The 25,443-nt window shown below is 65.8% G+C and overlaps 1 protein-coding gene across 4 annotated transcripts; it reads left to right on the top strand.

The window, feature by feature from the left end:
• The first annotated feature begins 1,120 nt into the window (after nucleotides 1–1,120).
• On the top strand, nucleotides 1,121–23,968 carry LOC106732958 (uncharacterized). 4 transcript variants are annotated; one of them, XM_075923051.1, is made up of 7 exons: nucleotides 1,123–1,355; nucleotides 11,406–11,489; nucleotides 12,081–12,188; nucleotides 19,412–19,525; nucleotides 20,623–20,823; nucleotides 22,320–22,424; nucleotides 23,490–23,968. In XM_075923051.1, the coding sequence occupies exons 1-7, from the start codon at nucleotides 1,260–1,262 to the stop codon at nucleotides 23,670–23,672; spliced, it is 891 nt and encodes a 296-aa protein (XP_075779166.1). In that variant the 5' UTR covers nucleotides 1,123–1,259; the 3' UTR covers nucleotides 23,673–23,968. The 4 variants fall into 4 exon arrangements, with proteins under 4 accessions (XP_075779168.1, XP_075779166.1, XP_075779169.1 ...); XM_075923052.1 differs by having other exon boundaries at nucleotides 1,126–1,355; nucleotides 20,623–20,778; XM_075923053.1 differs by lacking the exon at nucleotides 11,406–11,489 and having other exon boundaries at nucleotides 1,121–1,355.
• Nucleotides 23,969–25,443: the final 1,475 nt, after the last annotated feature.

Here is a 25,443-nt window from a genome sequence, read left to right on the forward strand (position 1 = left end):
TGGCAGGAGGAGGAGGCAGTGGCAGGAGGAGGAGGAGGAGGAGGCAGTGGCTGGCGGAGGAGGCAGTGGCTGGCGGAGGAGGCAGTGGCAGGAGGAGGTGGTGGCAGGAGGAGGAGGCAGTGGCTGGCGGAGGAGACAGTGTCTGGCGGAGGAGGCGGTGGCAGGAGGAGGAGGAGGAGGAGGCGGTGGCTGGCGGAGGAGGCGGTGGCTGGCGGAGGAGGCGGTGGCAGGAGGAGGAGGCAGTGGCTGGCAGAGGAGGCAGTGGCTGGCGGAGGAGGTGGTGGCAGGAGGAGGAGGCAGTGGCAGGAGGAAGAGGCAGTGGCTGGCGGAGGAGGCAGTGGCAGGAGGAGGAGGCAGTGGCTGGCAGAGGAGGCAGTGGCTGGCGGAGGAGGCGGTGGCAGGAGGAGGAGGCAGTGGCAGGAGGAGGAGGCAGTGGCTGGCGGAGGAGGCAGTGGCAGGAGGAGGAGGGAGTGGCTGGTAGAGGAGGCGGTGGCTGGCTGGCTGGCAGGAGGCTGGGGCTGGCGTCCGAAGCCAGGCAGACCGTGGGTCGAGAGACGGCACGTTTTGAACACGGGGGGCCTGGCTGCTACAGCCCAACAGCCGGGGGTGGGGTGGGTCCCGGGCTGTCTGTGCCCCACACTGCCCACGCTGGAGACTTTCTGGAAGAGGCGTTATCCCCGTGGTGGGAAACCTGCCGCCCCCAAGGGTCCCACAGGCAGCCCCTGGCCCCCTCTGCCCCTTCCCCCCATGCATCTCGCACACCGGGGCACCAGAGCCCAGACTCTGGGCTTCAGCAGCTGGGCTGGGGGGAGTCGGGGGCGTCTCGGCAGCACGGCCTGGGGTTCAGCCGGTGCCGGGGGCCCAGCGTCCTGAACCCTGCAGGCGCCGGGCTCGGGACGTTGGCCCTGGGAGTTGGAGAGACTGGCCGAGCTCTGCGTCGTACTGGAGCCCTGCCCATCCCAACCCGGCCAGCTGCCTGGGCTCCCGCCTGGCTCCCCGGACCGGCTGTGTGCCGAGTCTGCTGGGGGCGGCTCGTCCTCGTCCAGGGAGCCGGGTGGAGGCGGCAGCGGCCTATCAGGAGCCGGGGGGCGGTAAATGTGTAACAACAGGCCGGACCCAGCGCGGAGCCAAGAGTCAAGGTCCGTGCGGGGCCTGGAGACGTTTCCTCGCCCTCCAGCTGCAGGGGCGCGAACCGGGGCGAGAACCCGCGACTGCAGGGGCCAAGCCGGCGCGCTCCCGGCCCCTCGAGCGGCGGCAGGATGAGGCTCTGGCTGCTGGGGGCTTTGGCGGCCGTGCTGGCCGGCGTGGCGCTGGCCGGGGCCGACCCAGGGGCTGTGAGGGAGGCGAAGAAGGCGGTAGGAGAGACGGGGCAGCTGTGTGTGTGTGGGAGGGGCAGCGGGAGAGGGGACGAGGCGCTGTGGCCATCGCTCCGCACAGGGGTCGCGTTGGCCTTGTTCCAAAGTGCGGCTGAGTCTGGGGAGGCACAGCAGGATGTGGCCTGAAGCTGCCAAGCCAGGGAGGGGCAGTGTGTGAGCAGTGCTGTTGTGTGTGTGCATGTGTGTTAGTGCTATTGCATTTGTTCAGTGCTGTGGTGTTTGCGTGCGTGTTCAGTGCTGTCGTGTGTGCACGCATGTGATCAGTGCTGTTGCGTTTGTTCAGTGCTGGCATGTGTGCGCACGCATGATCAGTGCTGTTGCGTAAGTGCGTGTGGAGTCAGTGCTGTTGTGTTTGTGCATGTGTGCTAGTGCTGTTGCGTTTGTTCAGTGCTCGTGTGTGTGTGTGTGATTAGGACTGTCATGTGTGTTCAGTGCTGTTGTGCGTGTGTATTCAGTGCTGTTGTGTGTGTGATTAGTGCTGTCATGTATGTGTATTCAGTTCTGAGGTGTGTGTGTTTAGTGCTGTCTTGTGTATTCAGTACTGTTGTGTGTGTATTCAGTGCTGTCGTGTGTGATCAGTGCTTTTGTGTGCGCTCAGTGCTGTTGTGTGTGTATGTTCAGTGCTGTCATATGTGTTCAGCGCTGTTGTGTATTTGTGTGTGTTCAGTGCGCTTGTGTGTGTGTGTTCAGTGCTGTTGTGTATTTGTGTGTGTTTAGTGTGATCATCTGTGTTCAGTGCTGTCATGTGTGTGCATCTCTCTCTGTCTCTCTCCTGCCTGGTCACAGACCTATGAGACCTGCTTCTGCTGTGGGTGCAGAGGGAGGCGGGGGACGGAGGGGGGGAGCGGGGGGGGGGACGGAGGGAGGAGGTTTTATTTCTCATCCGACCAGACTCTGGCTGGGGGAGACGCTTTGGAGCCACACGCAGCTCTGGGCGAGCCCTGGCGAATAGCTCGGTGTGGCTCAGAAGCGCGTCTCCCCCCGCTACGTTAGTCCTGTCTCCCCCCGCTACGTTAGTCCTGTCTCCCCCCGCTACGTTAGACCTGTCTCCCCCCACGTTAGTCCTGTCTCCCCCCCGCTACGTTAGTCCTGTCTCCCCCCGCTACGTTAGTCCTGTCTCCCTCGCTACGTTATTCCTGTCTCCCCCCACGTTAGTCCTGTCTCCCCCCGCTACGTTAGACCTGTCTGCCCCCCGCTACGTTAGTCCTGTCTCCCCCCGCTACGTTAGACCTGTCTCCCCCCCGCTACGTTAGTCCTGTCTCCCCCCGCTACGTTAGTCCTGTCTCCCCCCACATTAGTCCTGTCTCCCCCCGCTACGTTAGACCTGTCTCCCCCCCGCTACGTTAGTCCTGTCTCCCCCCGCTACGTTAGTCCTGTCTCCCCCCACGTTAGTCCTGTCTCCCCCCGCTACGTTAGTCCTGTCTCCCCCGCTACGTTAATCCTGTCTCTCCCCCGCTACGTTAGTCCTGTCTCCCCCCCGCTACGTTAGTCCTGTCTCCCCCCACGTTAGTCCTGTCTCCCCCCGCTACGTTAGTCCTGTCTCCCCCGCTACGTTAATCCTGTCTCCCCCCACGTTAGTCCTGTCTCCCCCCGCTACGTTAGTCCTGTCTCCCTCGCTACGTTATTCCTGTCTCCCCCCACGTTAGTCCTGTCTCCCCCCACGTTAGTCCTGTCTCCCCCCGCTACGTTAGTCCTGTCTCCCCCGCTACGTTAGTCCTGTCTCCCCCCACGTTAGTCCTGTCTCCCCCCGCTACGTTAGTCCTGTCTCCCTCGCTACGTTATTCCTGTCTCCCCCCACGTTAGTCCTGTCTCCCCCCGCTACGTTAGACCTGTCTCCCCCCCGCTACGTTAGTCCTGTCTCCCCCCGCTACGTTAGACCTGTCTCCCCCCCGCTACGTTAGTCCTGTCTCCCCCCGCTACGTTAGTCCTGTCTCCCCCCGCTACGTTAGTCCTGTCTCCCCCCGCTACGTTAGACCTGTCTCCCCCCCGCTACGTTAGTCCTGTCTCCCCCCGCTACGTTAGTCCTGTCTCCCTCGCTACGTTAGTCCTGTCTCCCCCCGCTACGTTAGTCCTGTCTCCCCCCCGCTACGTTATTCCTGTCTCCCCCCACGTTAGTCCTGTCTCCCCCCGCTACGTTAGACCTGTCTCCCCCCACGTTAGTCCTGTCTCCCCCCGCTACGTTAGTCCTGTCTCCCCCGCTACGTTAATCCTGTCTCTCCCCCGCTACGTTAGTCCTGTCTCCCCCCCGCTACGTTAGTCCTGTCTCTCCCCACGTTAGTCCTGTCTCCCCCGCTACGTTAGTCCTGTCTCCCCCGCTACGTTAGTCCTGTCTCCCCCGCTACGTTAATCCTGTCTCCCCCCACGTTAGTCCTGTCTCCCCCCGCTACGTTAGTCCTGTCTCCCTCGCTACGTTATTCCTGTCTCCCCCCACGTTAGTCCTGTCTCCCCCCACGTTAGTCCTGTCTCCCCCCGCTACGTTAGTCCTGTCTCCCCCGCTACGTTAGTCCTGTCTCCCCCCACGTTAGTCCTGTCTCCCCCCGCTACGTTAGTCCTGTCTCCCTCGCTACGTTATTCCTGTCTCCCCCCACGTTAGTCCTGTCTCCCCCCGCTACGTTAGTCCTGTCTCCCCCGCTACGTTAATCCTGTCTCTCCCCCGCTACGTTAGTCCTGTCTCCCCCCGCTACGTTAGTCCTGTCTCTCCCCCGCTACGTTAATCCTGTCTCCCCCCGCTACGTTAGTCCTGTCTCTCCCGCTACGTTAGTCCTGTCTCCCCCCCGCTACGTTAGTCCTGTCTCTCCCCCGCAACGTTAATCCTGTCTCCCCCCCGCTACGTTAGTCCTGTCTCTCCCCCGCTACGTTAATCCTGTCTCCCCCCGCTACGTTAATCCTGTCTCTCCCCCGCTACGTTAGTCCTGTCTCTCCCCCGCTACGTTAGTCCTGTCTCTCCCGCTACGTTAGTCCTGTCTCCCTCGCTACGTTAGTCCTGTCTCCCCCCCGCTACGTTAATCCTGTCTCCCCCCGCTACGTTAGACCTGTCTCCCCCCGCTACGTTAATCCTGTCTCCCCCCGCTACGTTAGTCCTGTCTCCCCCGCTACGTTAGTCCTGTCTCCCCCCCGCTACGTTAGTCCTGTCTCTCCCCCGCTACGTTAGTCCTGTCTCCCCACCGCTACGTTAATCCTGTCTCCCCCCGCTACGTTAGACCTGTCTCCCCCCCGCTACGTTAGTCCTGTCTCCCCCCGCTACGTTAGTCCTGTCTCCCCCCCGCTATGTTAGTCCTGTCTCCCCCGCTACGTTAGTCCTGTCTCCCCCTCGCTACGTTAGTCCTGTCTCCCCCGCTACGTTAGACCTGTCTCCCCCCCGCTACGTTAGTCCTGTCTCCCCCCCGCTACGTTAGTCCTGTCTCCCCCTCGCTACGTTAGTCCTGTCTCCCCCCGCTACGTTAGTCCTGTCTCCCCCCCGCTACGTTAATCCTGTCTCCCCCGCTACGTTAGTCCTGTCTCCCCCCGCTACGTTAATCCTGTCTCCCCCCCGCTACGTTAGTCCTGTCTCCCCCTCGCTACGTTAGTCCTGTCTCCCCCCCGCTACATTAGACCTGTCTCCCCCCGCTACGTTAGTCCTGTCTCCCCCCCGCTACGTTAGTCCTGTCTCCCCCCGCTACGTTATTCCTGTCTCCCTCGCTACGTTAGTCCTGTCTCCCCCGCTACGTTAGTCCTGTCTCCCCCCCGCTACGTTAGTCCTGTCTCCCCCGCTACGTTAGTCCTGTCTCCCCCCCGCTACGTTAGTCCTGTCTCCCCCCGCTACGTTAGTCCTGTCTCCCCCCCGCTACGTTAGTCCTGTCTCCCCCCGCTACGTTAGTCCTGTCTCCCCCGCTACGTTAGTCCTGTCTCCCCCCGCTACGTTATTCCTGTCTCCCCCCACGTTAGTCCTGTCTCCCCCCGCTATGTTAGTCCTGTCTCCCCCCGCTACGTTAATCCTGTCTCCCCCCGCTACGTTAGTCCTGTCTCCCCCCACGTTAGTTCTGTCTCCCCCGCTACGTTAGTCCTGTCAGTCCCCACCCACCTCTGCCCAGCTCTCTCTGGAGTCTCCCCACAGCCCCGCCAACATGAGGAAAGCGAGGCCGGGGGTCAGGGTGGGAATTTGCTCCAATGACTGGGGTGCCCCCCATTCTGCACGGCGCCGCGCTGCAGGGCCATGAACCCGGGGGAGGGAGCGACGCCCCCCCGGGACATGGGCCATCAGGGCCAGGGGTCTAGGGCTGGCCGGGGTGGACTCCGATGAGCTGCACTCGGGCGTAGTTGGTTATCTTTTGTCAAGGTCCAAATATCTTGGTCAACAGGGGTGGGGCAGCAGCTGTAGGGCGGGGGAGGCTGGGGCCTGAACCCTGCTCCCTCCCCTTGCTGCTGGGGGCGAGGCTGGGGCCACGTGCCGCCCACCCTCCCTGTGGCTCTCCTGGGGGCGGAGCCTTGGCAAAAGCTGTCCACCGACTGCCCATGTTGCTCAAAGACTTGGCGCCAGAGAAAATACTAAAACACGGTAACAAGAATGATACTACTAAGCAAGGACAGGTCGGACTTCTCTGGTCCAGCACCTTTGGGACCTGGCCGGTGCCGATCCAGAGACTTTTCCGGAGCACAGGAGGTCAATATTGTCTAGCAGCATCACCTACCAACCCTCCCACGGTTGGCTGGGCTCTGAGACGACATTTTGGGGTAAATTCAAGTAAATAACAGCACGGCGGGCCAGGTCTGGTGGCTTTAAACAAACATTAAGGAACCACAAGAAACTTGGCCGCACCCATAACAGTAGACACCCGGCGAACTAACATCATGCCGGATCACGGGTGTTGCTGGACCAGCAAGTGCCGGACTAGAGAGGTTCCACCTCTAGAAAGATTTCGAGGGCTGTTCCGAGGCAGCGGGTGGTCGGGATGTGGCCCAAGGCCCATGCATTAACTACCCCTGCCCAGCAGACACAAGGGAACCCTCAGCGACCAGCCGGTAACGCCCAGAGCAGTGATTTCCAACCCAGGGTCAATAAGCTCGCAGCTGTGGCCCATGCGCCAGCCGGCAGGACCTATCCTGGGCGGCTGTGGCCCACAGAACACCATTGCCCTAGAGCCAGTCACCTCTCCCCACTGTCTGCAGGGAAGCAGAGCAGGGAGCCCTTGCTGCAGGGCAGGCGGGCGGCTGGCTCAAGATGGCTGCCGGGAGCGAGACCTGCCGGGAGAGGGCGGGCTTGGGGCGCTGGCTCCTGCCCACATGAACTCTGGAACCCCATGCACTGGCCTGAGGCCTCTCCCCTGCGGCGGGTCAGGGACTCTCCCCACAGCCTTGGTTGGCCACGGCTGCCTTGTCTGGGGCTATATCTACACTTGCGGCTTCTTGCGTGAGTAATATGCAAATAAGGCTAAACGTGGAATATCGCCGAGCCTCATTTGCATACCGAATGAGCCCCCATTTTTTTCAGAAGAGGCTCTTGTGCAAGAAGGAGCATCTACACTGCCCCTTCCCTCTCTTCCCTCTCTGCTGCCTCCGGTATCTTCCCCCACTGCCACCTCTGGCACCCAGCCCACTCTGCCGCCTCCGGCATCTTCCCCCACTGCCACCTCTGGCACCCAGCCCACTCTGCCGCCTCCGGCATCTTCCCCCACTGCCGCCTCTGGCACCCAGCCCACTCTGCCACCTCCAGCATCTTCCCCCACTGCCGCCTCTGGCACCCAGCCCACTCTGCCGCCTCCGGCATCTTCCCCCACTGCCGCCTCTGGCACCCAGCCCACTCTGCCACCTCCAGCATCTTCCCCCACTGCCCCTCTGGCACCCAGCCCACTCTGCCACCTCCAGCATCTTCCCCCACTGCCCCTCTGGCACCCAGCCCACTCTGCCACCTCCAGCATCTTCCCCCACTGCCGCTCTGGCACCCAGCCCACTCTGCCACCTCCAGCATCTTCCCCCACTGCCGCCTCTGGCACCCAGCCCACTCTGCCACCTCCAGCATCTTCCCCCACTGCCCCTCTGGCACCCAGCCCACTCTGCCACCTTCAGCATCTTCCCCCACTGCCCCTCTGGCACCCAGCCCACTCTGCCACCTCCAGCATCTTCCCCCACTGCCGCCTCTGGCACCCAGCCCACTCTGCCACCTCCAGCATCTTCCCCCACTGCCGCCTCTGGCACCCAGCCCACTCTGCCACCTCCAGCATCTTCCCCCACTGCCGCCTCTGGCACCCAGCCCACTCTGCCACCTCCAGCATCTTCCCCCACTGCCGCCTCTGGCACCCAGCCCACTCTGCCACCTCCAGCATCTTCCCCCACTGCCGCCTCTGGCACCCAGCCCACTCTGCCGCCTCCAGCATCTTCCCCCACTGCCGCCTCTGGCACCCAGCCCACTCTGCCACCTCCAGCATCTTCCCCCACTGCCGCCTCTGGCACCCAGCCCACACTGCCACCTCCAGCATCTTCCCCCACTGCCGCCTCTGGCACCCAGCCCACTCTGCCACCTCCAGCATCTTCCCCACTGCCGCCTCTGGCACCCAGCCCACTCTGCCACCTCCAGCATCTTCCCCCACTGCCGCCTCTGGCACCCAGCCCACTCTGCCACCTCCAGCATCTTCCCCCACTGCCGCCTCTGGCACCCAGCCCACTCTGCCACCTCCAGCATCTTCCCCCACTGCCGCCTCTGGCACCCAGCCCACTCTGCCACCTCCAGCATCTTCCCCCACTGCCGCCTCTGGCACCCAGCCCACTCTGCCACCTCCAGCATCTTCCCCCACTGCCGCCTCTGGCACCCAGCCCACTCTGCCGCCTCCAGCATCTTCCCCCACTGCCGCCTCTGGCACCCAGCCCACTCTGCCACCTCCAGCATCTTCCCCCACTGCCGCCTCTGGCACCCAGCCCACTCTGCCGCCTCCAGCATCTTCCCCCACTGCCGCCTCTGGCACCCAGCCCACTCTGCCACCTCCAGCATCTTCCCCCACTGCCGCCTCTGGCACCCAGCCCACTCTGCCACCTCCAGCATCTTCCCCCACTGCCGCCTCTGGCACCCAGCCCACTCTGCCACCTCCAGCATCTTCCCCCACTGCCGCCTCTGGCACCCAGCCCACTCTGCCACCTCCAGCATCTTCCCCCACTGCCGCCTCTGGCACCCAGCCCACTCTGCCACCTCCAGCATCTTCCCCCACTGCCGCCTCTGGCACCTAGCCCACTCTGCCACCTCCAGCATCTTCCCCCACTGCCACCTCCAGCATCTTCCCCCACTGCCGCCTCTGGCACCCAGCCCACTCTGCCACCTCCAGCATCTTCCCCCACTGCCGCCTCTGGCACCCAGCCCACTCTGCCGCCTCCAGCATCTTCCCCCACTGCCGCCTCTGGCACCCAACCCACTCTGCCACCTCCAGCATCTTCCCCCACTGCCGCCTCTGGCACCCAGCCCACTCTGCCACCTCCAGCATCTTCCCCCACTGCCGCCTCTGGCACCCAACCCACTCTGCCACCTCCAGCATCTTCCCCCACTGCCGCCTCTGGCACCCAGCCCACTCTGCCGCCTCCAGCATCTTCCCCCACTGCCGCCTCTGGCACCCAGCCCACTCTGCCGCCTCCAGCATCTTCCCCACTGCCGCCTCTGGCACCCAGCCCACTCTGCCACCTCCAGCATCTTCCCCCACTGCCGCCTCTGGCACCCAGCCCACTCTGCCGCCTCCAGCATCTTCCCCACTGCCGCCTCTGGCACCCAGCCCACTCTGCCGCCTCCAGCATCTTCCCCCACTGGCACCTCTGGCACCCAGCCCACTCTGCCACCTCCAGCATCTTCCCCCACTGCCGCCTGTGGCACCCAGCCCACTCTGCCACCTCCAGCATCTTCCCCCACTGCCGCCTCTGGCACCCAGCCCACTCTGCCACCTCCGGCATCTTCCCCCACTGCCATCCCCGGCACCCAGCCCACTCTGCCACCTCCAGCATCTTCCCCCACTGCCGCCTCTGGCGCCCAGCCCACTCTGCCACCTCCAGCATCTTCCCCCACTGCCGCCTCTGGCACCCAGCCCACTCTGCCACCTCCAGCATCTTCCCCCACTGCCGCCTCTGGCACCCAGCCCACTCTGCCACCTCCAGCATCTTCCCCCACTGCCGCCTCTGGCACCCAGCCCACTCTGCCGCCTCCAGCATCTTCCCCCACTGCCGCCTCTGGCACCCAGCCCACTCTGCCACCTCCAGCATCTTCCCCCACTGCCGCCTCTGGCACCCAGCCCACTCTGCCACCTCCAGCATCTTCCCCCACTGCCGCCTCTGGCACCCAGCCCACTCTGCCACCTCCAGCATCTTCACCCACTGCCGCCTCTGGCACCCAGCCCACTCTGCCACCTCCAGCATCTTCCCCCACTGCCGCCTCTGGCACCCAGCCCACTCTGCCACCTCCAGCATCTTCCCCCACTGCCGCCTCTGGCACCCAGCCCACTCTGCCACCTCCAGCATCTTCCCCCACTGCCGCCTCTGGCACCCAGCCCACTCTGCCACCTCCAGCATCTTCCCCCACTGCCGCCTCTGGCACCCAGCCCACTCTGCCACCTCCGGCATCTTCCCCCACTGCCGCCTCTGGCACCCAGCCCACTCTGCCACCTCCAGCATCTTCCCCCACTGCCGCCTCTGGCACCCAGCCCACTCTGCCACCTCCAGCATCTTCCCCCACTGCCGCCTCTGGCACCCAGCCCACTCTGCCGCCTCCGGCATCTTCCCCCACTGCCGCCTCTGGCACCCAGCCCACTCTGCCACCTCCAGCATCTTCCCCCACTGCCCCTCTGGCACCCAGCCCACTCTGCCACCTCCAGCATCTTCCCCCACTGCCGCCTCTGGCACCCAGCCCACTCTGCCACCTCCAGCATCTTCCCCCACTGCCGCCTCTGGCACCCAGCCCACTCTGCCACCTCCAGCATCTTCCCCCACTGCCGCCTCTGGCACCCAGCCCACTCTGCCACCTCCAGCATCTTCCCCCACTGCCACCTCTGGCACCCAGCCCACTCTGCCGCCTCCAGCATCTTCCCCCACTGCCGCCTCTGGCACCCAGCCCACTCTGCCACCTCCAGCATCTTCCCCCACTGCCCCTCTGGCACCCAGCCCACTCTGCCACCTCCAGCATCTTCCCCCACTGCCGCCTCTGGCACCCAGCCCACTCTGCCACCTCCAGCATCTTCCCCCACTGCCCCTCTGGCACCCAGCCCACTCTGCCACCTCCAGCATCTTCCCCCACTGCCGCCTCTGGCACCCAGCCCACTCTGCCACCTCCAGCATCTTCCCCCACTGCCGCCTCTGGCACCCAGCCCACTCTGCCACCTCCAGCATCTTCCCCCACTGCCCCTCTGGCACCCAGCCCACTCTGCCACCTCCAGCATCTTCCCCCACTGCCGCCTCTGGCACCCAGCCCACTCTGCCACCTCCAGCATCTTCCCCCACTGCCCCTCTGGCACCCAGCCCACTCTGCCACCTCCAGCATCTTCCCCCACTGCCGCCTCTGGCACCCAGCCCACTCTGCCACCTCCAGCATCTTCCCCCACTGCCCCTCTGGCACCCAGCCCACTCTGCCACCTCCAGCATCTTCCCCCACTGCCGCCTCTGGCACCCAGCCCACTCTGCCGCCTCCGGCATCTTCCCCCACTGCCGCCTCTGGCACCCAGCCCACTCTGCCACCTCCAGCATCTTCCCCCACTGCCGCCTCTGGCACCCAGCCCACTCTGCCACCTCCAGCATCTTCCCCCACTGCCGCCTCTGGCACCCAGCCCACTCTGCCACCTCCAGCATCTTCCCCCACTGCCGCCTCTGGCACCCAGCCCACTCTGCCACCTCCAGCATCTTCCCCCACTGCCGCCTCTGGCACCCAGCCCACTCTGCCACCTCCAGCATCTTCCCCCACTGCCGCCTCTGGTGCCCAGTCTGTTCTGCCATCTCTGCTTGGTGCCTCCCCGGAGCCTGGGCAGGGAGCTGGAGGGGAAGACGGACTGGCCATGAGATGGGGCCCTCACTGCCCAATTCTCCCCCTTCCCCCAGGATGGGTGGACAGCGAAGAGGAAGGACAAATCGCGCCCGACGCGCCCTGCCAAGCCCTGTCCCGGCTGCTTCACCCCCATGGAGGTGAGCAGGGAGCACGGCAGCCCGGAGAGACGGGCCCAGAGGGTCTGTGCCAGGGAGGGGCCAGAGCTCCCAGCCCAGCCAGGGGAGGCAGGGCCGGGCCGGGGAAGGATAACAATGGGGCAGCAAGCTGCAGCGAGTTCCCAGAGCAGCCCCTGAGCCGGGGAACCTGCCTGACCCAGGTGTAAGGCAGCAGGGCCAGCCAGCAATGTCCAGTGTCCACTGCCCCGCCCAGCTCTGCAGCCAGCCCCCCCCAACGCTTGTCGGGCAAGGCCTAGGTGGGTTGTTGTACCTGCAGTGCCTCACCTTAACTCTGCCTGGGGCAGCGCAGCTCGGCCTGCCGAGGGCAGAGTTAAGGTGAAAAGGCCTCACCGCAATCCCCCACTGCCACATGCACGGCTTGTCCCCAGCCCCCCTCAAGGATCTCTGGGGGTCACCGCTTGCCCTTTTTTCTGTGGTCGCCTTCTCCGGCGGTGCAGGGTCCCTCCCATGGGTGTTGGGGGTGCACCGGGGCAGGTCCTGAGGCTGGTACGGGGCGATGCGTCCTGCCACCGAGCCCTGCGCCGGCTCCCAGCTCCCATCCTCTCTCCGCAGGACACAGAGGTGGCCGTGAGAGCCAGGAGGCAGGTGGAGAAGCAGCCGCGAGCCAGACCCAGGCCTACGAGGAGACCAGGCTACCTGACTGTCCTCAGACCCGGCAAGGTAGAAGTGGGCCTGCCAGCATCTCGATCCCTGAAACTCCTGCACCTGGCTCCGCCCCCTCCCTGAGGCCCCACCCCTTCCCTGCCTGGCTCCCTGATCCATCGGGCTCTTCCCTCCCCAGACCTATTGGTTGCTCCCCCACCATGGGACCCACCAGCAGGCTGCAGGGCTGTGCTGGGAAGAGCGGGTGCAGGGCCTGCCTGCAGAGAGCACAGGGCCCAGTCCCCAAGCAAGGGGCCGAGTGGGGAAATCGAGGCACAGCAGGGAGGGGGGCAGACAGGTGAATATGCCCGCCCCGGAAGGAACCAGTCCCTATTGTGGCATGAGGGCCGGGAGCAGCCAGGTCTCCCTGTCAGGCTGGGGGAGGAGACCAGCAGCCGCTCAGCAGAGCCGCTCCCCCGGCGCCAGCATCCGCTGCCCTTCCTGTGCCCAGGGCGCAGGGCGGGGGCGCACGGAGCGGGTCCCTGCAGGTCGCTGGCCTTTTAGTGTCTGCTGGTCTGGTCTGGTCTGGGTTGGGCTGGCTGGCGGCTCCCGTCGAACTGGGGCCCGGGCGCCCGGGGGAGGAGAAGCCGGATCCTGTGAGCGCCTGGCCCAGAGGGGCGCTGGACCCCGCCTGCCTGGGCCACGTGACCTGGCCAAGCGCCCCGGTGCCCAGGGCGAGGGGGGAGCCTCACCATGCCGGGTGGGACAGGCCCCGCGCCCAGGGCCCCAGGGCAGCCCCTGGAGACGCTGTCGCGCTGGAGCTGAGCCAAGGCAGGGCCTGAGGGCGCAACAGGGACGGCAGAGAAACCTGCTGTGGGGCCGGAGCTGGACTGGGCGCGCCACGTCTGCCCCCGCTTACCCTGAGCGCCTCCCTGCCCTGCCCCGCCCCTCCCAATTCCCTCCCCTCTCTGCCTCCTCCCTGCCCCGCCCCTCCCCTCCCAATTCCCTCCCCTCTCTGCCTCCTCCCTGCCCCGCCCCTCCCCTCCCAATTCCCTCCCCTCTCTGCCTCCTCCCTGCCCCTCCCCTCCCAATTCCCTCTCCTCTCTGCCTCCTCCCTGCCCTGCCCCTCCCCTCCCAATTCCCTCCCCTCTCTGCCTCCTCCCTGCCCTGCCCCTCCCCTCCCAATTCCCTCCCCTCTCTGCCTCCTCCCTGCCCCTCCCCTCCCAATTCCCTCTCCTCTCTGCCTCCTCCCTGCCCTGCCCCTCCCCTCCCAATTCCCTCCCCTCTCTGCCTCCTCCCTGCCCCTCCCCTCCCAATTCCCTCTCCTCTCTGCCTCCTCCCTGCCCTGCCCCTCCCCTCCCAATTCCCTCCCCTCTCTGCCTCCTCCCTGCCCTGCCCCTCCCAATTCCCTCCCCTCTCTGCCTCCTCCCTGCCCTGCCCCTCCCCTCCCAATTCCCTCCCCTCTCTGCCTCCTCCCTGCCCCGCCCCTCCCAATTCCCTCCCCTCTCTGCCTCCTCCCTGCCCCGCCCCTCCCCTCCCAATTCCCTCCCCTCTCTGCCTCCTCCCTGCCCTGCCCCTCCCCTCCCAATTCCCTCCCCTCTCTGCCTCCTCCCTGCCCCGCCCCTCCCCTCCCAATTCCCTCTCCTCTCTGCCTCCTCCCTGCCCTGCCCCTCCCCTCCCAATTCCCTCCCCTCTCTGCCTCCTCCCTGCCCTGCCCCTCCCAATTCCCTCCCCTCTCTGCCTCCTCCCTGCCCTGCCCCTCCCCTCCCAATTCCCTCCCCTCTCTGCCTCCTCCCTGCCCCGCCCCTCCCAATTCCCTCCCCTCTCTGCCTCCTCCCTGCCCCGCCCCTCCCCTCCCAATTCCCTCCCCTCTCTGCCTCCTCCCTGCCCTGCCCCTCCCCTCCCAATTCCCTCCCCTCTCTGCCTCCTCCCTGCCCCTCCCCTCCCAATTCCCTCTCCTCTCTGCCTCCTCCCTGCCCTGCCCCTCCCCTCCCAATTCCCTCTCCTCTCTGCCTCCTCCCTGCCCTGCCCCTCCCCTCCCAATTCCCTCCCCTCTCTGCCTCCTCCCTGCCCTGCCCCTCCCAATTCCCTCCCCTCTCTGCCTCCTCCCTGCCCTGCCCCTCCCCTCCCAATTCCCTCCCCTCTCTGCCTCCTCCCTGCCCCGCCCCTCCCAATTCCCTCCCCTCTCTGCCTCCTCCCTGCCCCGCCCCTCCCCTCCCAATTCCCTCCCCTCTCTGCCTCCTCCCTGCCCTGCCCCTCCCCTCCCAATTCCCTCCCCTCTCTGCCTCCTCCCTGCCCCGCCCCTCCCCTCCCAATTCCCTCTCCTCTCTGCCTCCTCCCTGCCCTGCCCCTCCCCTCCCAATTCCCTCCCCTCTCTGCCTCCTCCCTGCCCTGCCCCTCCCAATTCCCTCCCCTCTCTGCCTCCTCCCTGCCCTGCCCCTCCCCTCCCAATTCCCTCCCCTCTCTGCCTCCTCCCTGCCCCGCCCCTCCCAATTCCCTCCCCTCTCTGCCTCCTCCCTGCCCCGCCCCTCCCCTCCCAATTCCCTCCCCTCTCTGCCTCCTCCCTGCCCCTCCCCTCCCAATTCCCTCTCCTCTCTGCCTCCTCCCTGCCCTGCCCCTCCCCTCCCAATTCCCTCCCCTCTCTGCCTCCTCCCTGCCCTGCCCCTCCCAATTCCCTCCCCTCTCTGCCTCCTCCCTGCCCCGCCCCTCCCCTCCCAATTCCCTCCCCTCTCTGCCTCCTCCCTGCCCCTCCCCTCCAAATTCCCTCTCCTCTCTGCCTCCTCCCTGCCCTGCCCCTCCCCTGCCAATTCCCTCCCCTCTCTGCCTCCTCCCTGCCCCTCCCCTCCCAATTCCCTCTCCTCTCTGCCTCCTCCCTGCCCTGCCCCTCCCCTCCCAATTCCCTCCCCTCTCTGCCTCCTCCCTGCCCCTCCCCTCCCAATTCCCTCTCCTCTCTGCCTCCTCCCTGCCCTGCCCCTCCCCTCCCAATTCCCTCCCCTCTCTGCCTCCTCCCTGCCCTGCCCCTCCCAATTCCCTCTCCTCTCTGCCTCCTCCCTGCCCTGCCCCTCCCCTCCCAATTCCCTCCCCTCTCTGCCTCCTCCCTGCCCCTCCCCTCCCAATTCCCTCCCCTCTCTGCCTCCTCCCTGCCCTGCCCCTCCCCTCCCAATTCCCTCCCCTCTCTGCCTCCTCCCTGCCCCGCCCCTCCCAATTCCCTCCCCTCTCTGCCTCCTCCCTGCCCTGCCCCTCCCCTCCCAATTCCCTCCCCTCTCTGCCTCCTCCCTGCCCCTCCCAATTCCCTCCCCTCTCTGCCTCCTCCCTGCCCCTCCCCTCCCAATTCCCTCCCCTCTCTGCCTCCCCCCTGCCCCGCCCCTCCCCTCCCAATTCCCTCCCCTCTCTGCCTCCTCCCTGCCCCTCCCAATTCCCTCCCCTCTCTGCCTCCTCCCTGCCCTGCCCCTCCCCTCCCAATTCCCTCCCCTCTCTGCCTCCTCCCTGCCCTGCCCCTCCCCTCCCAATTCCCTCCCCTCTCTGCCTCCTCCCTGCCCTGCCCCTCCCCTCCCAATTCCCTCCCCTCTCTGCCTCCTCCCTGCCCTGCCCCTCCCCTCCCAATTCCCTCCCCTCTCTGCCTCCTCCCTGCCCTGCCCCTCCCAATTCCCTCCCCTCTCTGCCTCCTCCCTGCCCTGCCCCTCCCCTCCCAATTCCCTCCCCTCTCTGCCTCCTCCCTGCCCTGCCCCTCCCCTCCCAATTCCCTCCCCTCTCTGCCTCCTCCCTGCCCCGCCCCTCCCCACCCAATTCCCTCCCCTCTCTGCCTCCTCCCTGCCCTGCCCCTCCCAATTCCCTCCCCTCTCTGCCTCCTCCCTGCCCTGCCCCTCCCAATTCCCTCCCCTATCTGCCTCCTCCCTGCCCCTCCCAATTCCCTCCCCTCTCTGCCTCCTCCCTGCCCCGCCCCTCCCCTCCCAATTCCCTCCCCTCTCTGCCTCCTCCCTGCCCCGCCCCTCCCCTCCTAATTCCCTCCCCTCTCTGCCTCCTCCCTGCCCCGCCCCTCCCCTCCCAATTCCCTCCCCTCTCTGCCTCCTCCCTGCCCCGCCCCTCCCCTCCCAATTCCCTCCCCTCTCTGCCTCCTCCCTGCCCCGCCCCTCCCCTCCCAATTCCCTCCCCTCTCTGCCTCCTCCCTGCCCCGCCCCTCCCCTCCCAATTCCCTCCCCTCTCTGCCTCCTCCCTGCCCCGCCCCTCCCCTCCCAAGTCCCTCCCCTCTCTGCCTCCTCCCTGCCCCGCCCCTCCCCTCCCAATTCCCTCCCCTCTCTGCCTCCTCCCTGCCCCGCCCCTCCCCTCCTAATTCCCTCCCCTCTCTGCCTCCTCCCTGCCCCGCCCCTCCCCTCCCAATTCGCTCCCCTCTCTGCCTCCTCCCTGCCCCGCCCCTCCCCTCCCAATTCCCTCCCCTCTCTGCCTCCTCCCTGCCCCGCCCCTCCCCTCCCAAGTCCCTCCCCTCTCTGCCTCCTCCCTGCCCCGCCCCTCCCCTCCCAATTCCCTCCCCTCTCTGCCTCCTCCCTGCCTTGCCCCTCCCAATTCCCTCCCCTCTCTGCCTCCTCCCTGCCCTGCCCCTCCCAATTCCCTCCCCTCTCTGCCTCCTCCCTGCCCTGCCCCTCCCCTCCCAATTCCCTCCCCTCTCTGCCTCCTCCCTGCCCTGCCCCTCCCCTCCCAATTCCCTCCCCTCTCTGCCTCCTCCCTGCCCCGCCCCTCCCCTCCCAAGTCCCTCCCCTCTCTGCCTCCTCCCTGCCCTGCCCCTCCCAATTTCCTCCCCTCTCTGCCTCCTCCCTGCCCCGCCCCTCCCCTCCCAATTTCCTCCCCTCTCTGCCTCCTCCCTGCCCTGCCCCTCCCCTCCCAATTCCCTCCCCTCTCTGCCTCCTCCCTGCCCCGCCCCTCCCCTCCCAATTCCCTCCCCTCTCTGCCTCCTCCCTGCCCCGCCCCTCCCCTCCCAATTCCCTCCCCTCTCTGCCTCCTCCCTGCCCCGCCCCTCCCCTCCCAATTCCCTCCCCTCTCTGCCTCCTCCCTGCCCCGCCCCTCCCCTCCCAATTCCCTCCCCTCTCTGCCTCCTCCCTGCCCCGCCCCTCCCCTCCCGATTCCCTCCCCTCTCTGCCTCCTCCCTGCCTTGCCCCTCCCAATTCCCTCCCCTCTCTGCCTCCTCCCTGCCCTGCCCCTCCCAATTCCCTCCCCTCTCTGCCTCCTCCCTGCCCTGCCCCTCCCCTCCCAATTCCCTCCCCTCTCTGCCTCCTCCCTGCCCCGCCCCTCCCCTCCCAAGTCCCTCCCCTCTCTGCCTCCTCCCTGCCCTGCCCCTCCCAATTCCCTCCCCTCTCTGCCTCCTCCCTGCCCTGCCCCTCCCCTCCCAATTCCCTCCCCTCTCTGCCTCCTCCCTGCCCCGCCCCTCCCCTCCCAATTCCCTCCCCTCTCTGCCTCCTCCCTGCCCCGCCCCTCCCGTCCCAATTCCCTCCCCTCTCTGCCTCCTCCCTGCCCCGCCCCTCCCAATTCCCTCCCCTCTCTGCCTCCTCCCTGCCCTGCCCCTCCCCTCCCAATTCCCTCCCCTCTCTGCCTCCTCTCTGCCCTGCCCCCTCCCCGCTTCCCCCACCCAATTCCCTCCCCTCTCTGCCTCCTCCCTGCCCTGCCCCTCCCAATTCCCTCCCCTCTCTGCCTCCTCTCTGCCCTGCCCCCTCCCCTCCCAATTCCCTCCCCTCTCTGCCTCCTCCCTGCCCTGCCCCTCCCCTCCCAATTCCCTCCCCTCTCTGCCTCCTCTCTGCCCTGCCCCCTCCCCGCTTCCCCCACCCAATTCCCTCCCCTCTCTGCCTCCTCCCTGCCCTGCCCCTCCCCTCCCAATTCCCTCCCCTCTCTGCCTCCTCCCTGCCCTGCCCCTCCCAATTCCCTCCCCTCTCTGCCTCCTCTCTGCCCTGCCCCCTCCCCGCTTCCCCCACCCAATTCCCTCCCCTCTCTGCCTCCTCCCTGCCCCGCCCCTCCCAATTCCCTCCCCTCTCTGCCTCCTCCCTGCCCTGCCCCTCCCCTCCCAATTCCCTCCCCTCTCTGCCTCCTCCCTGCCCCGTCCCTCCCCTCCCGATTCCCTCCCCTCTCTGCCCCCTCCCCGCTATGCCAGCCTTGGGTACCCAGCGTGCTCTCTCAGTGCACCCAGCCCTGCCCCTACAGTCGATGGCTGTAAACCTCATTCTACGAGGAATAACGCCTTTTGTCAACAGAGTTCTGTCGCCAGAAGGCGTTACTGCATCTCCACTGTCCTTTGCGTCTACACTCTCATGTCGACAAAGCGGCTTGCTTTGACGACAGAACTGGCTGTAGTCTAGACGCTGTTTGTCGACAGAAGCTTTGTTGACAGTAACTGTTGACAAAAGCCTGTAGTCTAGACGTACCCCTAGTGCGGTTACTGAGCAATGCAAGTGTCTCTAGACCATAGCAACAGCTAAGCTCAAGAGACCTCTGCATCACGGGCTGGGAGCCAGCCGGCTTTTAGCTCAGTGGGTAGAGGCTCCTATCCTCTGCTTCAGAGGTCCAAGGTTCAAATTTGTCCGCTGGTGGTTACAGTAGCAAAAATAATCCACCAGCCTCACTACTTAGATCCAGTTTATCTTGGTAGATACTTTCCAAAGCCAGTAACAGTGCACTTAACACTGGCCTGCAGTGTGTGGTATCATAGAATACTAGGACTGGAAGGGACCTCGAGAGGTCATCGAGTCCAGTCCCCTGCCCCCATGGCAGGACCAAATACTGTCTAGACCATCCCTGATAGACATTTATCTAACCTCCTCTTAGATATCTCCAGAGATGGGGATTCCACAACCTCCCTGGACAATTTATTCCAGTGTTTGACCACCCTGCCAGTTAGGAACTTTTTCCTAATGTCCAACCTAAACCTCCCTTGCTGCAGTTTAAGCCCATTGCTTCTTGTTCTATCCCCAGAGGCCAAGATGAACAAGTTTTCTCCCTCCTCCTTGTGACACCCTTTTAGGGTATGTCTACACTACCCCGCTAGTTCGAACTAGGAGGGTAATGTAGGCATACTGCACTTGCAAATGAAGCCTGGGATTTGAATTTCCCGGGCTTCATTTGCATAAGCGGGGAGCCGCCATTTTTAAAACCCCGCTGGTTCGAACCCCGTGCAGCGCGGCTACACGGGGCTCGAACTAGGTAGTTCGGACGAGGATTCCTATTCCGAACTACCGGTACTCCTCATTCCACAAGGACTGGGCGATGATGCATCCTGCCACTGAGCCCTGCACCGGCTCCCAGCTCCCATCCTTTCTCCACAGGTCCCAGACGTGCCCGAGAGAGCCAGGAGGCAGGTGGAGAAGCAGCCGCCAGCCAGACCCAGGCCTACGAGGAGACCAGGCTACCTGACTCTTCTCAGACCCGGGAAGGTGGAGGTGGGGCTGCCAGCGTCCTGATCCTTGACACCCGCACACCTGGCCCCGCCCCTTCTCTGAGGCCCCGCCCCGGCCCTGCCTGGCTCCCCAACCCATCACTCTCTTCCCTCCCCAGCCTGTCGGTTGCTCCCCCACCTGTGGACTAACCAGCAGGCTGCAGGGCTGTGCTGGGAGGGGCAGGCACAGAGCACAGGGCCCGGCGGGGTCGTCCCCGAGCAAGGGGTTGGCTGGGGAAATCGAGGCACAGGAGGGAGGGGGCAGCAGCCCCCCTTTTGGAGTGAGGGCCGGGAGCAGCCAGGTCTCCCTGTCAGGCTGGGAGGGGGAGACCAACAGCCGCTCAGCAGGGCCGCTCCCCCCGGCTCCAGCACCCGCTGCCCTCCCCGTGCCTGGGGTGGGGTGTGTGGGGGGGGGCAGAGCGGGTCCCTGCAGGTCATTGGCCCCTTAGTGCTTGCTGGGCTGGGCTGGGCTGGGCTGGGCTGGGCTGTTCGGAGGCTGCCGGTTTCCCCTCACAGCCAGCGGCTCCCGTCGAACCCAGGGCCTGGCTGTGCCCGGGGGAGGAGAAGCCGGATCCTGTGAGCTGCCTGGGCCAAGTGCCCCGGCGCCCAGGGCGAGGGGGGAGCCTCACGGTGCCGGGCGGGACAGGTCCCCACGCCCAGGGCAGCCCCTGGGGACGGCGTCGCGCTGGAGCTGAGCCGAGGCGGGGCCTGAGGGCGCAGCAGGGCCCAGCTGAGGGGATGTGTGGGGCAGGGCAGCCCAGCCTGCTGCCCTTCCTGCCCGACCACCGCCCGGCTCAGGGACGCCAGAGAAACCTGCTGCGGGGCTGGGACTGGACTGGGCGCTCCACGTCTGCCTCCACTTACCCTGAGCGCCTCCCTGCCCCTCCCCTCTCTGCCCCCACCCTGCCGGGGCCGACACGGGCAGGGGCTGGTGGGAAAGTCGGACAGGCCGTGGGACGGGGCCCTCACTGGCGAGGGCTGGAACTGGGGGCGCAGGGTGGGAATGAACAGAGCGGAGCTCACCCCCCACCCCATCCCGTGAGGTCCCAGGCCCCCCCACCGATCCCACCGCCGTTCGGAGCGAACGCTGCCCTTCCGCAGGCCCCGCCCTTGGACGGGAGAACCAGGAGGGACGTGAGAAGACCTCGTCGGCCGGGACGCCGCCCCCGCCCCCGCCCCCGCCCGAAGCCTACAACGGACTCCCCGCTCATCAGCTACATGATACCTCTCTCTGCCCCATTTGATTGGCGCCCCGAGGTACGCCTGGCCTGGAAATCGTGGCCCCTCCACCGGCTCTTCCCAGTATTTTTGGAAGTTCGACGGCAGAGCCCTTAGTGCCCGGCGTTGCCGCAGGCAGCCCGTGCCCCGGGTGGGGTGGGAGGGGGCGGAGCGGGTCCCTGCAGGTCACTGGCCTCTTAGAGTCCGCTCGGGTTGGCCGAGCCGTGCTGGGCTGGGCTGTCCGGAGGCTGCCGATCCTGTGAGCACCCGGCCCAGAGGGGCGCTGGACCCCGCCTGCCTGGATCAAGTGACCTGGCCAAGCACCCGGCGCCCAGGGCGAGGGGGGAGCCTCACGGTGCCGGGCAGGACAGGCCCCCGCGCTCAGGGCAGCCCCTGGGGACGACGTCACGCTGGAGCTGAGCTGAGGTGGGGCCTGAGGGCACAGCAGGGTCCAGCTGGGGGGATGTGTGGGGCAGGGCAGCCCAGCCTGCTGCCCTTGCTGCCCGACCACCGCCCGGCTCAGGGACGGCAGAGAAACCTGCTGTGGGGCCGGGCCTGGACTGGGCGCTCCACGTCTGCCTCCGCTTACCCTGAGCGCCTCCCTGCCCCTCCCCTCTCTGCCCCCACCCTTCTCCTTCCCTGTCCCTCCCCACGCAACGCCCTCCCCTCTCTGCCCCCTCCCTGCTCTGCCCCCTCCCTGTCCCTCCACTCCCCTGCGCTGCCCCTCTCCACTCAACCCTCCCCTCTCTGCCCCCTTCCTGCCCTGCTCCCTCCCTGCTCTGCCCCCTTCCCGTTGTGCCAACCTTGGGTACCCAGGCTGCTCCACGAGAGCCCCCAGCCCTGCCCCCTCACCCCGCCTCCTCCCTGCTCTGCCCCCCTTCGCCCTGCCCCCTTCTTGCTCTGCCCCCTCTGTGCTGCCCCAGTCTCGGGTACCCAGCCTGCTCTGTGAGTGCGCCCAGCACCGCCCTGCCGGGGCTGACACTGCTCGACCAGGCACGGGCTGGTGGGAAAGTCGGACAGGCCATGGGGTGGGGGGGTGGGGTGGGGCCCTCCCCTTTTCAGGGAGGTTACCCCATGCCCTCCCGTCTTCCCCTCTCCTAGAGGAACCCTGTCCCTGCCCCCCCCCCCCCGGTGTCTGCTTGGCCCAGCACTGAGCCGAGCCGCCGGCCCCATCCCGGCGCCCGGGTTAAACGCTGCCCCGACGCCAGGGGCAGACCTGAGCACCAGCCTGGGCCGGTTGCCCGATGCCCCGTCCAGCTCAGAGGGGCCCGGGGCTGAGCCCCTGCCAGGTTCAGCCGGTGGGGGGAGGGATGCTGGAGTGGAAGCGGGGCAGGGCAGAGCCAGGGTAAGGGGAGGCTGAGCCTGGCCGCGGATACCCGCCGCCCCGGGTGTGTCCAGCCCTGACCCTGTCCTGGAGCACGCCCGCCCCTTCGCAGCCTTGGCACTAGCGCGTGACGCTGGCAGCGCACGCCCCCCTGCGGGATGCTGGGAGCTGGCCGGGGGCGCCGGGGGGAGACGTGCCCTCTGCGTGCTACACCCCTGCCGCGAGGGCGGGCCCGATCCCCTCTCTCCTTGCCCAGGGGCCTGATCTGCAAGACAGAGCGAGGAGGGAGGCAGAAGGAACCCCTCCCAAGCCACCCAGGCTCCCCTGCTCCGGCTGCTACAGCCCGCTGTTCACCCACAAGGTAAGGGCGAGGCAGGGATCTGCCGGGCGGGGGCGGGTCTCCGATTCCGAACCACTCCAAGGGCTCCCTGTGGCTGCGCACAGCAGGCGGAAGCATTGCATGCTGGGACGTGTCGTCTCCACGGGCCGCCGGCTGCCTTGTAACGCCGGGCTTCCCTGTCGCCACCCAGTGCTGCCCCAAGCAACGTGGAGGTCCCCCCGCCAGCCACAGAGATGGAGCAGGGGCTGGTGGGCTGCCCCAGGCCTCGAACCCGCTAAGCTTTTCCATCCACTGGCAGATTTTTCCTCCCTGTGTGCGGAGCAAATTTTATGTGCACCCAGGCATGTGCGGATGTGCACCACCACTAGACTCCCAAACTCTAGCGGTGGGCACTCTGCTAATCCATTGGGGGCTTTGGACTCCCTCCTGGGCCGCTGCACAAGTGTCTGGCGTGCAGGGAGCCCCGACCTGCAGGTCTCCACTGTGACACAGTGACAAACACTGGAGGACGTGGCGTTTCCCTAGATCGACGCCAGTGCAAGGCTACGGCTTCGCAGCGCACGGCACTGCATGAAAACAGGAGTTAGTGCAACGCCCCCCCGACCCCAACCTCTGAATCCGGCCACTGGCTTCCCAGCGAGCGCCAGCTTTATCCATCGGAGCCGGCCTGTAAATATTGACGTGGGGTTAATAGTTACCAGCCCGGCTTGCTGTGTGCCCGCTCGGGGGCCGTGCCACGCTTTCGTTGCCCTGAATCTCGCCAGCACAAGCTCCTGCCCTGTGAAGCTCTTTGCTCAGTAGCTAGCGCTGTCTGGGCCCAAAGCGTCCTCCTGTCCCCCTGCAGGAGCTGGCTCAGTAGTACCGCCAGATGGGGAAACTGAGGCACAGGGTGGTTAACGGTGGCACAGTGAGTCCAGGTGGGAGCCAAGATTAGAACTGGAGACGGCCTGGTTTCCGGGCCACCAGCTGATTGTCAGAGCACCCTGACCCCACCCTGCCTCCTGGGCCCTGGCTCTCTCCTCTGGGTCCCTGCGAGGAGCCGCGGGGCGGAGGATGCCGTCGGTCACCTCTTTCCGTCTCGTGCAGGAGGGACGCCCCCGGGCCAGGCGAGAAGACGGGCAGCCCCTGGCGGCGAAGCACCGAGCAAAGCAGGGGGGCAGACGCAGGCTGCACTGCGCCGGCTGCTTCTCCAGCCTCACGCTGCAGAGCCACCGGCCCCCCGGGACGGAGCAGGAGAGCCGCTCGGCCGGCGGAGCAAGCGGAAATTAACTTCTGCCCCCCAAGCTGGGGTCTGGTGCCTCCCCCTCTCCCCATGCCCCTGAGGCCAGCTAAAGAAACTCTGGATCCTAACCCCCCCAGCGGGCACAGACGCACACGGCTCACCCTGCCGGAGGGCCGGCCTGAAACCAAGCCCCTTCTCTGAGTCCTGCAGCCGCATAACCCCTCCCCCCGCACCTCCTTCCCAGTAATAGCATGGACTGGGGGTCCCAGCTGCTTGCAGAACGGGCTGTCCCTGGTGCCGGGAGGCCCGGGGTTGAAATGACATTAAAGCTTCACAGCAAAGGGCTGATGTCACTCTGTTTTATGTGGGCCCCCCTGCACAGAACCCCACCCATGGGGAACAGGAGCCGAGAGCACATGTAACAGCCACCAGGCAGATTCGAACCCAGAACCTCTGGATCTCAGTGACGCCAGCTGGTGCTCAGCTTGTGCTGGAGAGCTCCCTGGGTCTTAGCTCGCTGGACGGGGTCTAAGTGCCACTGCCTGGGGCAGGGACCCGCACGAGGTGCGTGGGTTACACACTGCCTGCCCAGCCCTCGGAAGCTACGGCCACACGACCCCGCCCAGGGCTTCCCCGGCTCCGGGGGACTGTCTCCTTTACGCCTGGTGTCGCCGGCTGGGGGGGGGGGCAGGAGAGCCCCCATGGGGCAGGGACCAACAGGGGGGATCCAGAGCCCCTTTCATTTAGGGTCGCCAGGCGTCCGGTTTTGAACCAGGCAGTCCGGTATTTGAGCTTTCTGTCCGGGAAACGAATGGAGAAAATACCGGACGTAGAAATGTCGGGAGTTTTCTAATTAAATACGTTTTGTGATTATCGGGAGTATCAGGGCGTAGCCGCGCACTGCCTGGCTGGGAGACATGTCTAAAAGCCAGGCAGTACGCAACTACGCAGGTGAGGGAGGGGCGGGGCCGGGCCGGGGTGGAACCCCTTTTGCGCAAGATCCTGGAAACCTCACGAGGTCTCCACTGCTTGTTTTTGCGCAAAAACCGCTTGCGCAAAAAGCATTGGAAGAGCACCACCATGACAGCTGTGCCCTACGGGCTGCCCTCTGCAGGTTCCTTAAGTATTTTCTCCACTATTTTTTTTTTGAGAAACTGCCACGTGTGGTCAATCGGTTTCCCTCTTAGATTTGTTTCCCATGGGATCTTATTTACTAACTCCCTGACTTGGCTAAAGTCTGCCTTCCTGAAATCCATTGTCTTTATTTTGCTGTTCTCCCTCCTACCGTTCCTTAGAGGAGACTAAGGGGGGATAGGATAGAGGTCTATGAAATCATGACTGGTGTGGAAAAAGTGAATAAGGAAAAGTTCTTTACTTATTCCCACAATATAAGAACTAGGGGGCACCAAATGAAATGAACAGGCAGCAGGTTTAAAACAAACCAAAGGAAGCTTTTCTTCACTCAGCGCACAGTCAACCTGTGGAACTCCTCGCCAGAGGATGTGCTGAAGACTAGAACTTTAACAGGGTTCTCTTTCTAGATGGATCATGGAGGTTTGGTCCATCAATGGCTGTTAGCCAGGATGGGTAGGAATGGTGTCGCTAGCCTCTGTTTCTCTGGAGGTGGGTGACGGGGAGGGATCACGTGAGGATTCCCTGTTGTGATCCCTCCCTCTGGGGCACCTGGCGCTGGCCGCTGTGGGCTGACAGGACACTGGGCCGGATGGACCGTTGGTCTGACCCCGTCTGGCCGCTCCGATGTTCCGCCAGGGAAGACGGACGGTCGACAGTGCCACAGGGATTTGTGGGAGATGACGG

The sequence above is a fragment of the Pelodiscus sinensis genome, chromosome 2, assembly GCF_049634645.1.
Source record: "Pelodiscus sinensis isolate JC-2024 chromosome 2, ASM4963464v1, whole genome shotgun sequence".
In the NCBI taxonomy this organism is placed as follows: Eukaryota; Metazoa; Chordata; order Testudines; family Trionychidae; genus Pelodiscus; species Pelodiscus sinensis.

What these genes read in the sequence shown, in the direction of transcription:
- LOC106732958 (XM_075923051.1), top strand. Translation starts at nt 1,260, where the DNA reads ATGAGGCTCTGGCTGCTGGGGGCTTTGGCGGCCGTGCTGGCCGGCGTG. An exon ending in TGAGGGAGGCGAAGAAGGCG is followed by an intron (nt 1,356 to 11,405) that starts GTAGGAGAGACG and finishes CCCTTCCCCCAG; the next exon opens with GATGGGTGGACAGCGAAGAG. An exon ending in GCCCGCTGTTCACCCACAAG is followed by an intron (nt 22,425 to 23,489) that starts GTAAGGGCGAGG and finishes CGTCTCGTGCAG; the next exon opens with GAGGGACGCCCCCGGGCCAG.